Source organism: Xiphophorus couchianus, chromosome 11 (genome assembly GCF_001444195.1).
Source record: "Xiphophorus couchianus chromosome 11, X_couchianus-1.0, whole genome shotgun sequence".
Lineage (NCBI taxonomy): Eukaryota > Metazoa > Chordata > Actinopteri > Cyprinodontiformes > Poeciliidae > Xiphophorus > Xiphophorus couchianus.
This window is the reverse complement of record NC_040238.1, coordinates 1,550,877-1,564,598: the sequence shown is the minus strand read 5'-3', so window position 1 is coordinate 1,564,598 and position 13,722 is coordinate 1,550,877. Positions and strand designations below refer to the sequence as shown.

Genomic DNA, 13,722 nt, shown 5'->3' with positions numbered 1-13,722 from the left:
AGTGTTCGTTTTCCTGATTAAGAAGGCCACAGCCATTTTGTTATACACTCTACATGGTCTTCAACAAAGCTTAATTAGGTGACATGTCAGTAAACTCCACATGGATGATGAGACCAAATGTTTGCCAAACCATCACACCACCTCTGCTGGCTTACCTTGTTCCCATAGTTCATTGTGGGGGCCATGCCTTCTACAGGGAGTGACACGCACACACACACACTTGGCCATCCATGTGAGGTAAGAAAACATGACTCGTATAAAATTGGTCCAGCTACTTCCAATTCTCTAAGGTCCAGGTAAATGTTGACATGCCCATTGTTGGCAGTGGAAAGGGGTCAGAATGAATTCATTGACTGTTCTGTGGCTACACACTGATGCCTTGTGTATTCTATATTTTATCAGAACCAACATGAAGTGCTTAAGAATTTGGACCACAGTAACGTATCTGTTGGATTGGACCACAGGTTGTACCCTTGGTGACTAACCAAACAGCTGTATCACCCGGAACATCCTGACAATCTGAACTTGTCCTACTGACCTTGTTAGCACTTGTAGAGTGATCAGGTCCCTACACTTGTAGAGTGGGGATTTATCCCGAATAAATTTGGGGAATAAATCCCCAAATTGGGGATAAATCTCCAAATCTTCCCAATTTGGAGATTTATCTAGGCAGAGAGAGATCTAAAGAAAAACTGAGAGAGGGTTTCAACTTTAATTATCAGGCATACTTTCATTAAGCAGAGGGAGGGTTTTGAGTTGGGTGGTTTGGAGCACCAATCCTTCTACACAAAGATAAAACGCCTAACTGAAGCTGACCATGGTTAGGATGTTCTGATGAGAACCCATGATCAGGGAGAACTTGCAATCTCTGCAGGAAGACCCAGTTTGAGATTCAAGCCCATGACCTTGTTACTGCAAAGCAGTACTTTCCCGTGGTGCCTATCCCCAGTGATAGCTAATAGATACAGTCTTGTAACTTGTCATCAATGCATTGTAGTTTACTTCTAAACACTGATGCTCTTGTTAAAGTGTGTTTACTTTTTCTAAAACACTGGAAGACCGGATCTCTTTAGGACTTCTTTGAAGTCTTCTGAAATATTCAAATGGAATTGAAATGACTGTGATAGAAGCCTACGGAAGTAGTAGCAATGAGGTGTAAACATCCTCTGTCCCTTTTAACGTTGACAAAACAAGGGGACTGGTTTGGGACAGGCTCACACGACATTGGATCTTAATCATAAGAAAGGTGAAGAATGATGGATACTCTAGCTTTTTCCCACAGTCCAAACCATGACTATTGAGTATTAAATCATTAGGTTGATTGAATACTCTAAATTACTCTTGGGTATGATTGTGTGTGTGTTGTTTGTGCGATGGTATGACTACTTGGCCCAGAGTGCCAATGAAAAGAGACTAAAATTTGAGGGTTTACATTTGTCCTTTAAATTCCCCTTATTCCCTCACTGCAGTAACTACGGTTGGGGATTTTTTTTTTAATTTATGATTTTCGCAGTCAAATTGATCATCATTTACTTTCGAAAAAGCTTCCTAAAACGCTTAGATTTGCCATAAGTTAAGGCGTTCTTCTTCACACTCCACTAGATGGCGCTTGAGCTGCTGCCCAGATCGGGAGCGTTTGTTTCTGCGTCCGTTCGTCTGACGTCAAGGCGGTCTGTGCTTTGACCCGTTGGATCATTTGTAGCAAAGAGAGGCGGCACACCGGAAAGCTAACGGGTAGCAGAACTCCATCGGAAATAGAAGCCTGAGTTTGAAATCTGTGTGGCATATCGACCTGTACATTCAGTCTCCAGAACATTAATAGGTGCCTGCGTAGGGACTTCCGCGGCAACGAGGCCTTGAAAACACCTGCAGAAGCGAGCGAAAGGAGCGTTTTGGTCCCGTCAAGTGGGCTAACAAGCTAACTTGGGCCCTAGCTGCTGCTAGCAGTGGAGCTCACTTCCCGCAAGCAAAAGCAAAACAAGGTAAGAGAAGAAAACCCACAACACGGGCACATCACTCTGAAAGCTCACGGTTCCCGCTGTTGTTGATGTATTTGCTGGAATAGCCTTAAAATGTAATGTCTCAAAACGAGTAGCAGTGTTTTAGCAACTAAGCAGTTGCTAGCTCTCTGGAGCTGAATAAGAATAACCACAGCAAGGCTCTTTATGTGCCTTAGTGTTGTGTTTTACTGCAGAAATGAATGTTGACTTGCTTTTTAAAGTTGAATACTTTTTTTCTGAACAGCAGTGAGTAAACAGACCTGGTATCTAAGCGCAGAGAGGAGCTAACTAGCCGCGGAGACTGCAGCGACAGACGGGTCGCACTTGAGCTCAGATCCCGCTCAGAAAGTAAACACTAGCTGCAGATGGAGAACTAACTAGAGTTCCTCACCCATCAGCGTCTTCTGGTTTGATGGACTTCAAAGTTTAATAAATCACAGTTTCAGTTTTGCATAGCTTGTGTTGGCAGGCAGTCAGCTAACATGTTGTTTTGCTGTTTCCTCGCAGCTACAGAGTCGCTGCCTTGTTTACAGTAAAGCTGTGAGGACACGGAGGCTCAGCTGGTACTCGATTCGTGCAGACTCACCATTAAATTGTGATTTTGTGCTCGACATTAACTTGTAGCTACAACCAGCGCAGACGACCACATGCTTGCTTTGGTACCGTTTGGAGTCCGTTCATGCAGGACGTCCAGCAGTAGCGGATGATTATCGTGGTCATGGTAGTGATCAGGTACAGCAGGGAGGCTGAGCTGGTGTGTTCAGAAGAACCCAAAGACAGACTGTCCTCTAAGGTCTGTCCATAGCTGTTGGAGTGACAGAAAACGGTGATGCCAGGAGTTCTGTTGACCTGATCTTGAAGTGCGATGGCTGGATATTAATCTTCTTCTTACCTCTGGATCAGTTCTCACTTTGCTCCCTGTGTGCTTGTAGTGCAATGAGTTGATGCTGATGAAGCTTAGGATGTACTTTCTTTTAGGGCTGAAACAATTAGTTGGGTTAATCATATAGATTGATCATTGAGTTGACTAATTTAGTAATCAATTAATTGTTATTTGGAGTATACAGATTCTAAAAAGACCACTTGGAAAACTGAAACTGTGCAAAAAAATCTATTAATTTTACGTTTAGATAAAAACATTCTTTATAAATCTGTTCTACCCGGAACTCCTCTAGTGACAGTTTTACCTTCACCTGGCTCAAATTGGGTAAAAAAAAATCAAAACAAACTCCGCCCTCTTCATATTAATCACCTCTTTTAATCCAGTTATTAATTGCTTGGTCAGTAGATCAGCCTTAGCCTTTTAAAAATGTCTTGAGTGTGAAGAAAAGCTGATGGCGTATCTTCTCCTTTCATGCTCCTTTTCAGTGGAACAATCTTTCTCTAAACACCAGGCAGGCTGAGTCTCTGGATGGTTTTAAAGTTAAAGAGCCACTTGTTTCTGCTTTAAACTCTGCTTCCTTGTTTTATTGCCTTCTTAGTGTTTTATCTGTTTTTAACCTACGCTGTTTTATTTAGTCTTTTATTTCCTTGCAACCCTTAGCTGCTTTGAATGAAAGCGCTTTATAAATAAAGTTATTATTATTACACTGTATTGAAGTGTTTTTTAGCTGCAGATGCATTCTTTGCTACAAATGATCAAGCGTTCAATAAAGGAGTGCTGTTATTACATTTTAAGAAATAAAATGTTTTTCTTGCTTTAAAGAATTGAATTGTTTTACTTTTTTATGTATTTTTTAAAATTCATTTAACCACCTCAAGTGATTAAATAAAAAAAATCTGTAGAAATATTTTTAGATCAGTGGATCACTAAAATAATAGTTAGTTGTTGGCAGTCCGAACTTTCTTGACATTATTGACTTAAAATGAGAGTTGTTGTTGATAATGAAATGGTAGTTGTAGTTGTTGTAGCGGTAGTTGGCTTTGACCGTAACCTTACTGTCTCACATCAGCCCCAGGCTTTCCCTTGACATTGATCTTGTTCAAGCACATTCAGAACACAAACAGCACACTTCCCTCAGCTTGAGTTGACCTCCTGACCTCTGGCATGCTCTTCTCTCTCTTTAACAGGAATGAGTGATGAACTCTGTGGTGGTGTCAGATGGAGGAGGAAACATAGTGGAGTATGTCACTGTGGTTGAAGAGTCTCAGCAGGTAAACCTCTTCTAGTCTCTGTCTTGTAGATACAAGATCAATAATTGTCTTATCGCTTTTTTCTTTTCTGTCCTTCTACCAAAAACTGGATGATAAAAGTCTTCAGTCTGGTTCTTTCAATAAAAGGGCTAGTTGACTAGCCCTTTTATTGAATGACTTCATAATTCATTCTATTTGTGGTTTTGTTTATTTATTTTGAATATTTAAAATGTCTTTGCCTTGGTAATGCATCTTGAGTGTGGTGGAACTCTGGGAATCTGTCATAATTAAAATACTCTGAGGACATAGAAGTTGTTTTTCAATACAGTGGGTTGGTTTTCCCTGCATGGAGCTCCAAAGCCTCAGCGCAGATCAGCCTTTCTTCCAGTGACCCACTACGGCAAGCCGGGGGGATCAGAGCTGCTTCCACCTGCTAACTCTCAGTCAGACACATGTGCTCAGTGTGCATATAGAGCGGACACTTTCAATACATTAGAATGTCACTGAAAAGTCATTTCAGGACCTTTATCAGATATGAAATGCATTATGTAGATTAAGTAAGCACAGATGGATGTTTGAAAGTTTTTATGTCTGTTAATTATGAATTTCTGCTTACAGTTAATGAAAGCATGACATTTTTAATTAGAATATAATAGCAGACCAATAACACAATCTGGTTTTAAGAACAGAAATTTTACCCTAATTAATATTATGTTTAATACTTGCTTATTCTGACAAATGAGACTCATCAAAATGTATATTCTGTATGTTTTGAAAACATACAGAATATAAATGACTCCTGTCATTTAGCTGTATTCAGCTAAATGACAGGAGTCTCACATGTCTCTGTTATGTCCAATCACTGCATCAATATGAAATTATTAATGTCCATATCCAGGTTCATCTAAAAATCTGTACATTTCTGCAGAAACCTGCCGGTTCTGTCAGCTGCAGCTTCACAGTGCTAGTCATCAGAAATCATTCACCTCTGTTTTTTTGTGAAATTTGAATATTGTTGTAACTCATGTTTTACTTTTCTGTTGCTTATTTCTCGGTTTCATAAAAACTGCCAAGAGAATGAATAATTTTGAGCTTAAAACAATCAGAGTTAATATAATCTATGCTTGAAGCTATTTATTCTGGAGCAGAAATCTCTGTTTTAGTTGGAAGTGCATTATATTTCAGATGGTGGTTCAACACAAAGTGATGCAACGAGCAGCTTCTCATTTTAATCAAATATATCTGAAGTGACCCATCGTGTCGTTATCTTGACAAGGTTAGAGAATAGAGAATAGGCTGGGTTTACTAGTAACAGTCAGAATATTTCCACAGCGCAAAGGGACTAATGAGCCTTAACGCTGTAAGGAAATAAGGAAACAGCAGAAAGGCTTCAGTTTTTAAGAGTCTCACTGATTGGTCCTCTGGAGCTCTGTAGGAAGGTTGTGGGCTCTTTGCACGTACGGTGGCGGCGTCACATCTGCATGAGCGAAAAGCGGCTTTCTTGCTTCCGCTTTGAGTTACCATGAAAAGACAAAGTTGTATTTCAGAAGCAAATAAAACAATACTATGAACATTGTTGTCTTCCAAATATAATGGGACTTTTAAGTTTTCATGGATTTCCAAACGATCCTGAATTAAGAAGATGGTGGCTTGTAAATATTCATCACGACAAGTTAAAGCTAACGCTGCACAGGAAAGTTTACAGCCTTCACTTCACTCTGGATCAGCTTCTTCAGCCTAAAACCACCTGGGGGAGACGGATGATAAATAAAGGAGTCGTCGCTGTGTTATTTCCATGGAATCACTTCTGCAGTCAGCCTGAAAGAGCCAGTTTATGGGAACGAGTGAGCAGACCAGAGCCAGACAGCCGAGCAACTGATCTGCCTGTACACACTGCTGTAAACACCGTCCTATTTGAGCTCTTCACAAGGAGCATAAAAAAGTAACAAAACTAAATAACATGGAGATCTTAAGGAACATGGCCATATTTTTCCTACAAACAACAACTTTGAACTTGAACAGTCAGCTGAACTAGAACTCTGACACCAGGGTTGCTCTGTTAACTGTTAAGCTATGGGCTTGTTGTGCTTCCTCATGATTCGGAAGCAAAACGCCCGAACCGTAACCTCTCCTGTTACCTAGTCTCTGACACTAACGACAATAAATACACATAATATACTTGAAAATAAATACAAAATTAGGTAACAAAATGTCCGTTGGAATGGATTAAAATGTTTAGATACTTAAATAGCACATTTTTATGAGAAAAATGTCAGAGAATATTTCCTACTAGCATAAGCTAAAGTTAATGTTAGTCATAAAGTTTAAAGAAAGTAAAACTCACCTTCGTATTTGTGAATGTATAAAGAGGCGTACATCTTAAAACCTTTCTCCAGCTACTTGTTGGGGCTTTGGATCGATGTACATCATTAATTGTTACCTTGGGCAAGCCCTGCCAGCACTAAAAGTAAAATGCAATAAAATACAATAAAACAAGTAAAATAAAATACAGTAAAATGCCATTTTCAATAGACGGAAGCGACCAAGCCACTTATCCCCGAATGCGGAAGCTCACGTGCAAAGAGCCCCTTCCAGAGAGAAGAGAGGCAGATGAAGGGAAGCCTGTGGTGGCAGCATTATGATGTGGGGCTGCTGCAGCTGGTCAGGGTCTTTAGCATGTTCTGGGTTAGAATCAGCTCAGTGGTTTGATCCCCATCATCACCACCTAACGGTGGTGAAAAGCTGGGCAGGGTGGACGGCTCTGTGGGGCCGAGCATCCACTGAGGTGTTTATGTTGAGACTTTTTCACTCTGACACAGAGGAAGGAAATGCTGATCCCAGATTAGCGCCACAGCTCCACAATCTATCGCCTGCATCTGAAACACCGACGGACGGCAGGAAGTCAGGACTTCATGCCAGAGGAGATCATAACTCTGGAAACTCTCATTCTTCTTTTCTTTGTCTAACCTGGTGCAGCAGGCTGCTGAGGAGGACGAGGAGGTGGTGCAGCAGGATGGAGAGGCTGTGATCATGGTGGAGGAGGAGGAGGAGGAAGGGGTGATCCTGCAAGAAGAGGAGGGATCTCCGGCCGTCATCGTGGAGGAGGTGCCCAGCGCCCAGGTGGAGGAGTGCTACTCGGCCCAGGTCCTGGTGTACGACGACGGGACATACCTGATGCAGGACGTGGCTGAGGAACAGGAGGTGGTGACGGAGGTGGCCGAGTCCGGTGAGTCCTCCACTCTCTGACTGCTGGCCTAGGCTGCCCTCTGCTGGCAGGAAGCAGGTGTCGCCATTCAGACCCACTTACAGGAAACAGGAAGGGAGGAGCAGACTGCTTCCGCAAACCTCAGACCAGGAAGTAAATATTTCAAAATAGTGGTTGGCATCGCTGCAGCTTCTGAATTCAGCTGTTTTCACAACAAATAGGTCAGGAAGCAGCTTCTGGATGGCCCAGGTCTGACCTGAGCGCCTCTGTTCAGTGAGCCAGGGGTTGTTGCTTTGATCACCTCTTATTTGCTCTGTTTGCAGTGGAGATGTCAGGCCATGACATGGTGTGCTTTGACAAAACCTTTGAGGCAGCTGAAGCTCTGCTGCACATGGAATCACCTGGAGGCCTTCACAATGACCGCAGCACAGGTAAACCCTGCCAGCTCTCTGACTGAATATCATATCCTGCTATAGGATAGATTCAGACATTTCACAAAGAATAGCACCAATATTGTATCCATAAACAGAAGTTTGGAAAATGAATTGTAGTATCTTTTTTTCTTTTGTTGTTTTCTCGGTTTGCGTTGAATCAGAGGTTGTTTTATCTGAATCGTTCCAAACAGAAATAATATTGTATTTTGTTGTTTGTCTCACGTTGCTTGAATAATCAGAGTTGAAAGCTAGCCATAGTGTAAAGTGTGGGGTGTGCAGCAGGTAAAGCATGTGAATGTGTCTTATGTGTTCAGCAGAGGATGTGATGATGGAGACTGTGGTGGAGGTTTCTACTGAGTGTGGGCCCATCGAGGAGGACTCCTTCCCCATCCCTCCTGACTGTGAGCCTGCAGCCAAGAAGAAGAGAGGAGGTCAGTGTGTGAATGTTCTGGATATTTAGCTCCAGGAAACCAACTGTTTTACAGTCGCATCATGTTTTTAAATCCTTCCTTTTCCCATTGAAGTGGTTCAGTAGTATCTGTATGAAGTGGAACATCACTGTTTCGGTCTGAATTCCTCGTGACTGTAGCTCCACCGGTGCATCTGAAAGCAACTCATTTTGTGGGATCTCTTTAAATGCTGCTGATGAGTTGCACTCAAAGCTGTTCAGACATTTTTGTATTTTGATATCAGAGATTCGATTATCTACTGGTAGAGGAACCGTTTGTTCCCAAATTGATTAAAAGATGTCAACAATATTTGAACACAAACTACATGTCAGATACCTTTTTAGAAACATGAATACTGCCAAAATGTGAAAGTATTGTGAATAAGCCTTCAACAGAAAACTTGCTAAGCCCGGTGGTCGGGGCAACGAGGTGGTCCACCGGGGTTTGTATTAAAAGTTGATAGGAAATGTAAAATATCGCTGAGTAATTATGGTACTGGAAGATATTGCCGACAATACTTAAACCCACAACTATTGAATCGTACCAACATCAAATCAAAAAAATACAATTATTTGCACTTCTGTTTAATCCAAATGAAGTAATAACACTTTTGTGTAACTGTTTTATTTTTGTGTTTTTTTTTTTTTTCATTAATCCTTACTTCTTCCCTCGCCCCCCCTGCAATGGCACAGCGCCCCTCTAGGGGGCACGTCACACAATTTGGGAAACACTGAGTTAAACAATTCTTTTTTTTTAAAGGTTTTATTGGCTCTTGTGGCCTTTATTTGATAGTTAATTGACAGGAAAGTGGGTAATGAGAGAAGGGGGAAGACGTGCAGCAAAGGTCGCCAGGCCGGGAATCGAACCTGCGACAGCCGCGTCGAGGACTAAGGCCTCCTTATGTGGGTTGTGCTTAACCCCTGCGCCACCACAGCACATCCGAGTTAAATGATTTTAAATTGTTTGACATTTAAATTTAATATTTTAAGGAGCTGGCAAGTTTACTTAGTAAAAGTTCAAAGAACAACCTTCATAGTTAGATTGTTTTACTACCACAGCTACAATCTGATGCTGTGAGTTTAATCTTTGAGTTTTAAAATCACAAATATGTTCACAAATATATCGTAGTAAACTACAATTATATTTGACTGTTCAGCCAATTAAACTAGGCCCTCTTCTCCAAGATTTCACTAGATCCATGTTGAAATGCTCTTAGCGGTGCTAAGAGGGGCCCCTAAATCAATTTCTGCTCAAGGCCTCATTCAACAGCAGGAGGAGAGAAGAGAGGAAATAAAAACTGATATTGGTGTGCGTTGACCGCAGGTGGACGTAAACCCAAAACGCAGCAGCCTGCCTCCAACGGCTCCTATGACCTGGGGATCAAGAAGAGGCCGAGGGAAGGAAAAGGTTATCTCTAGTTTCACATCCTAAGCCTCATTCTGCAGGAATGTTCCTTTCATCTGGTTTTCATGTTGTTCTCTGTGTGTGTGTGTGTGTGTGTGTGTGTGTGTGTGTATGCGCGCGCGCTCTCCAGGAAACACCACATATCTGTGGGAGTTCCTGCTGGAGCTGCTGCAGGATAAAAACACCTGTCCCAGGTACATCAAGTGGATGCAGAGAGACAAAGGCATCTTCAAGCTGGTGGACTCCAAGGCCGTGTCCAGGCTGTGGGGGAAGCACAAGAACAAGCCCGACATGAACTATGAGACCATGGGTCGCGCCCTGAGGTCAGCTCCTGCTACACACACACACGCACCCTCACACACACACAAGTCACTTATGACTGGCTGATACGAAGTTGCTTCCATTTTCTTTTTATTTGTTAATTGGTTGGAATGATCTACTTTCTTGATAATCTAGTTTTTACCTTTTCGTTGTAGGTATTACTACCAGCGAGGGATCCTCGCAAAGGTCGAGGGTCAGCGACTTGCTTACCAGTTTAAAGAAATGCCCAAAAACATCCGTGTGATCGACGACGACGAGGGAGGCATGGACATAAAGATGGAGGACAGCGATGTCATTGTGTCCGGCCAGCTCCCGGTTCACCAGCAGAGCCCTGCCAGCCTAAGCACCCCTGTTAGCACCCAGCCCCAGCAGACCTACGTCACAGTTATCCCCAGCAACGCCTCCACCAGGTCTGACACACTGCACTGTCTCACTTTAGGGCGTGGTGTTAAAAAAAAGAAATGTTTTTTTTTTTTTTTATTTGGATTTGAATCAATTTTTATTTTCTTAAAAAGACGTTACAAATGTTGGCTTGATCTGAATACCAAGTCAAAAATAAACACAAGCTGAAAAACATTAAGGCAAAACAACATGGAGCACAATCACTCCGAACCATGGAACCCAAGGAGTGCATTGGTGAAAAACGATCACCATGTTCCAAATATTAAATCTTCAGAAACAAAAAATTTGACTAATCTATAAAATCAGTTTATTATTTGATTGGCCAATAAGTCAACAAACAGCATCTCCACCACTGTTTTCAAACCCTGTTGAGATCTGCCCATACTTACAGACACACAGTGCCAGTGGAGAAACAACCAACTGGGCTAGAAGCTAATAAGACGTTAGCAAGCTGGAGTGACTCTGCGTAACAAAGAAGGAACTTTAGACTATTCTTACATGAGACTGGGAACTGCTGGTATTTTCAGATGTTGATTGGTGAAAAGTTTCATGTTTAGACAAAACATTGAGTGTTCTAGTTATCATGTCAGGCCACTAGTTGGCACTGTGATTTAGCACATCATTGAAACGTGAATGCTCTTTGACCTTTAGCTTCCACCTCATTTAGAAATGAGGTGCTCATATAACTCAGATGCTCCATATCAGAGGTTATTAAAATTAACAGGTTAAGTAGCACACAGTACAATGCTGGCCACCATTGTTTTTGTTCATGCCTAGAACAAACCCTACAGCTGTGTGTTCTGTGTTTGCTTTCACATTTCATGTGGGATGTCCTTAAAAGTTAAACTCAGTCCTGGTTTCCAACAGTGACCATGTCAGAGACTTTGATCAGCAGACATATGAGCGACGTATGAAATCAACAAAAATGTTCCAGTTTGAATGAAAACCGGCTCAGTGTAAACGGGCCTCAGTAGTAACTCTAGTGGTGCCACAATGACCCAAAGTGACCTGACCGTGTGTCTCAGTCTGTCAGCTGCTTCTCACTTACATGATAGAAGCTGATGTGCCTCAGCTTCATGACCCCTGACCTCTCCCGTTCTCCTCCCACAGGCCCCTCCGAGCCATGCCACTGGTCATGACCAACTCTCTAGGCCAGGTGACGCTAAACTCCTCCCCCATCCTCACCACCACAGGCGTCCCAGTGACCGTAGCGAAGGCCTCCACCAGCGCTCCGCCCAAGCTGGTGATCCAGGCGCTGCCCACCATGCTGCCCGCCGGCTCCAAGGCCGGAGAAAAGATCACCATCATCACCATCCCAGCCAACCAGCTGGCCACGCTAATGCAGACTAACCCCCCAGGCCAGGTGGCTCAGATCATCCAGGCCAAGCCGGTGGCCACCCAGCTGACTCCAGCCGCCATCAAGCCGGCCGGCATCCAGCTGGCGCCCGGCCGGACCGCGCCGCAGCTCATCCTGGCCAAACCGGCCGCAGTCGCCCAGGCTCTGCCGCAGCTCTCGGTGCAGGTGGGCCAGCCTCGCCCTGCACCCCCCACCACCCTCACACAGCTGCACCCCCACCCCCAAGCAGCACAATCAGAGGGGGCGGAGCCTCCACCCCTCTCCAGCCCAGCAGCAGCAGAGGCATCGTCCTGAAAACCTGACCTGAGCTTGGGGGGGGGGGGGGCAATGGAGTGGGGGTACTGCAGGAAGTGACTGTAGACTCTGCTCAGGAAATGAAGGACACGTCCTCTCTCTACACCTTCAGATGAGAGCTGCTTTATGATTGGCTGTCGTCACAGCGCTCCCCCTAGAGGATCAAAGGGACGATTGTGTACACACACACACACACACACACCCTAAGTTCCCTCAGTGCTCAAACAACATGAGCAGCCTTAGATTGTAAATGAAAATCTGTCTTTTTGTTATCAGCCCTGATATAAAGACTTTGTGGTGTAAAAACATTTTTGATACTCAGCAGCTTAAATGTGGAATCAGACGTTGGTTCAGTCTCCAGACATCCCTCTGAGTCCCACACACACACACGGCCCTTCTGGGTCCCTCTGGGTCACACACACAAACACACACAGCCCTTCTGGGTCCCTCTGGGTCACACACACACACACACAAACACACACACACAGCCCCTCTGCTTCAGCTGCTTGACTTCAGAGTGAAGAGCAGAGAACACTATGCAAAGCCTGAAGAGAGGTTTATCTCACTCTGAGCAGAGACCAAACTGAAAAAATAAATAAAATCATCTGACTCTGCCCCCTGCTGGCCATAAACACAGGTTAGTGGGACTTATCTCTTTATTGTCCAGTCAGAGGCTACATCAGCTTCTGCAGTCCATGGTTTTTTCTCAGCGCTGTCGGTCTCTCTGCTTCTCTTTTTTTACTCTTCCTTAAAAGGGATCGATAGGATGTCTGCATCCATGTCAGTGAACTAAGTAAGCCCTGCATTTGAAGCATAATATACAATTTTTTTTCTTGTACTATCAGTGTATTGAAGTAGATTTTACTGAAATATGTATTATAAAAAATACAAATGTGAAAGAAAACAGTGTGCCTTTTTTATTCAGGTGTGTAGAAATGACTTCTCAGCCTTTAGTTCTGAGAAATGAAAAGATGGAGCATCTTTACCAGTGGCTGTACGTCATGTCAGTAACGTAGAATATAATTTATCCCTTTTACAACCACAAGTGTTGCTTAATGTTGCAGATTTTCAGAATTTGTTTGAAAGTATTTTTTAATTTTTTTGCCTTTTTACAAACCTACATGCTGTAGGTGTAACATTCAGTAGATGACAAGAACATATAGTTTTCTTTGCACAATCAGGGTTTCCCCAGAAGATGGCGCCACTGGTAATAGTCTATTCCAGGATGACCAAGTCCAGCCCCTCCTGTCCTGGGACTTTGAGATGCTTCCTCACTCCAGCAGCTGAAGCAGTTTATCTGATTCAGGTGTTTTGGAGAAGGGATGCACTATACAGTTCAGGCTCTACTGCCTTGCAGCAAAAAGGTCCTGGGTTTGAATCCCAGCCAGGGCCATGGAGCTTGCATGTTCTTGTGCATGCATGGGTTCTCTCCAGGTACTCTGGCTCCTTCCAACAGTTCAGACACATGCATGGTCAGGTAAATTCCAGCTGTGTGTTGGCTTTAGATCGTTCCTCTTTAGGTTCAAAAATTATAACTTCAGCTTTGTTTCTGTTTAGTTATGGCACATCCAGACATGTATCTGTTCTAAGCATCTGGTCAGTGCTTGGATGGGTTCAGTCACTTGGTGACATCGTAATGTAGAGAGCATGTGACTTCTGTCTGCTTTGATGAGAAGTTATTTATTGAAACAAAGAAATCAAATAAAGGGAAAAGCCAAAAGAA

The 13,722-nt window shown here is 43.2% G+C and overlaps 1 protein-coding gene across 5 annotated transcripts; it reads left to right on the top strand.

The window, feature by feature from the left end:
- The first annotated feature begins 1,657 nt into the window (after nt 1-1,657).
- elf2a (E74-like factor 2a (ets domain transcription factor)) lies at nt 1,658-13,722 on the top strand. Of its 5 annotated transcripts, none has more exons than XM_028031322.1 (11): nt 1,659-1,982; nt 2,245-2,407; nt 2,508-2,595; nt 4,071-4,154; nt 7,113-7,359; nt 7,662-7,769; nt 8,087-8,203; nt 9,545-9,628; nt 9,756-9,948; nt 10,102-10,356; nt 11,459-13,722. In XM_028031322.1, the coding sequence occupies exons 4-11, from the start codon at nt 4,080-4,082 to the stop codon at nt 11,997-11,999; spliced, it is 1,620 nt and encodes a 539-aa protein (XP_027887123.1). In that variant the 5' UTR covers nt 1,659-1,982; nt 2,245-2,407; nt 2,508-2,595; nt 4,071-4,079; the 3' UTR covers nt 12,000-13,722. The 5 variants fall into 5 exon arrangements, with proteins under 5 accessions (XP_027887122.1, XP_027887123.1, XP_027887120.1 ...); XM_028031319.1 differs by having other exon boundaries at nt 7,110-7,359; XM_028031321.1 differs by lacking the exons at nt 2,245-2,407; nt 2,508-2,595 and having other exon boundaries at nt 1,658-1,982; nt 7,110-7,359; nt 8,090-8,203.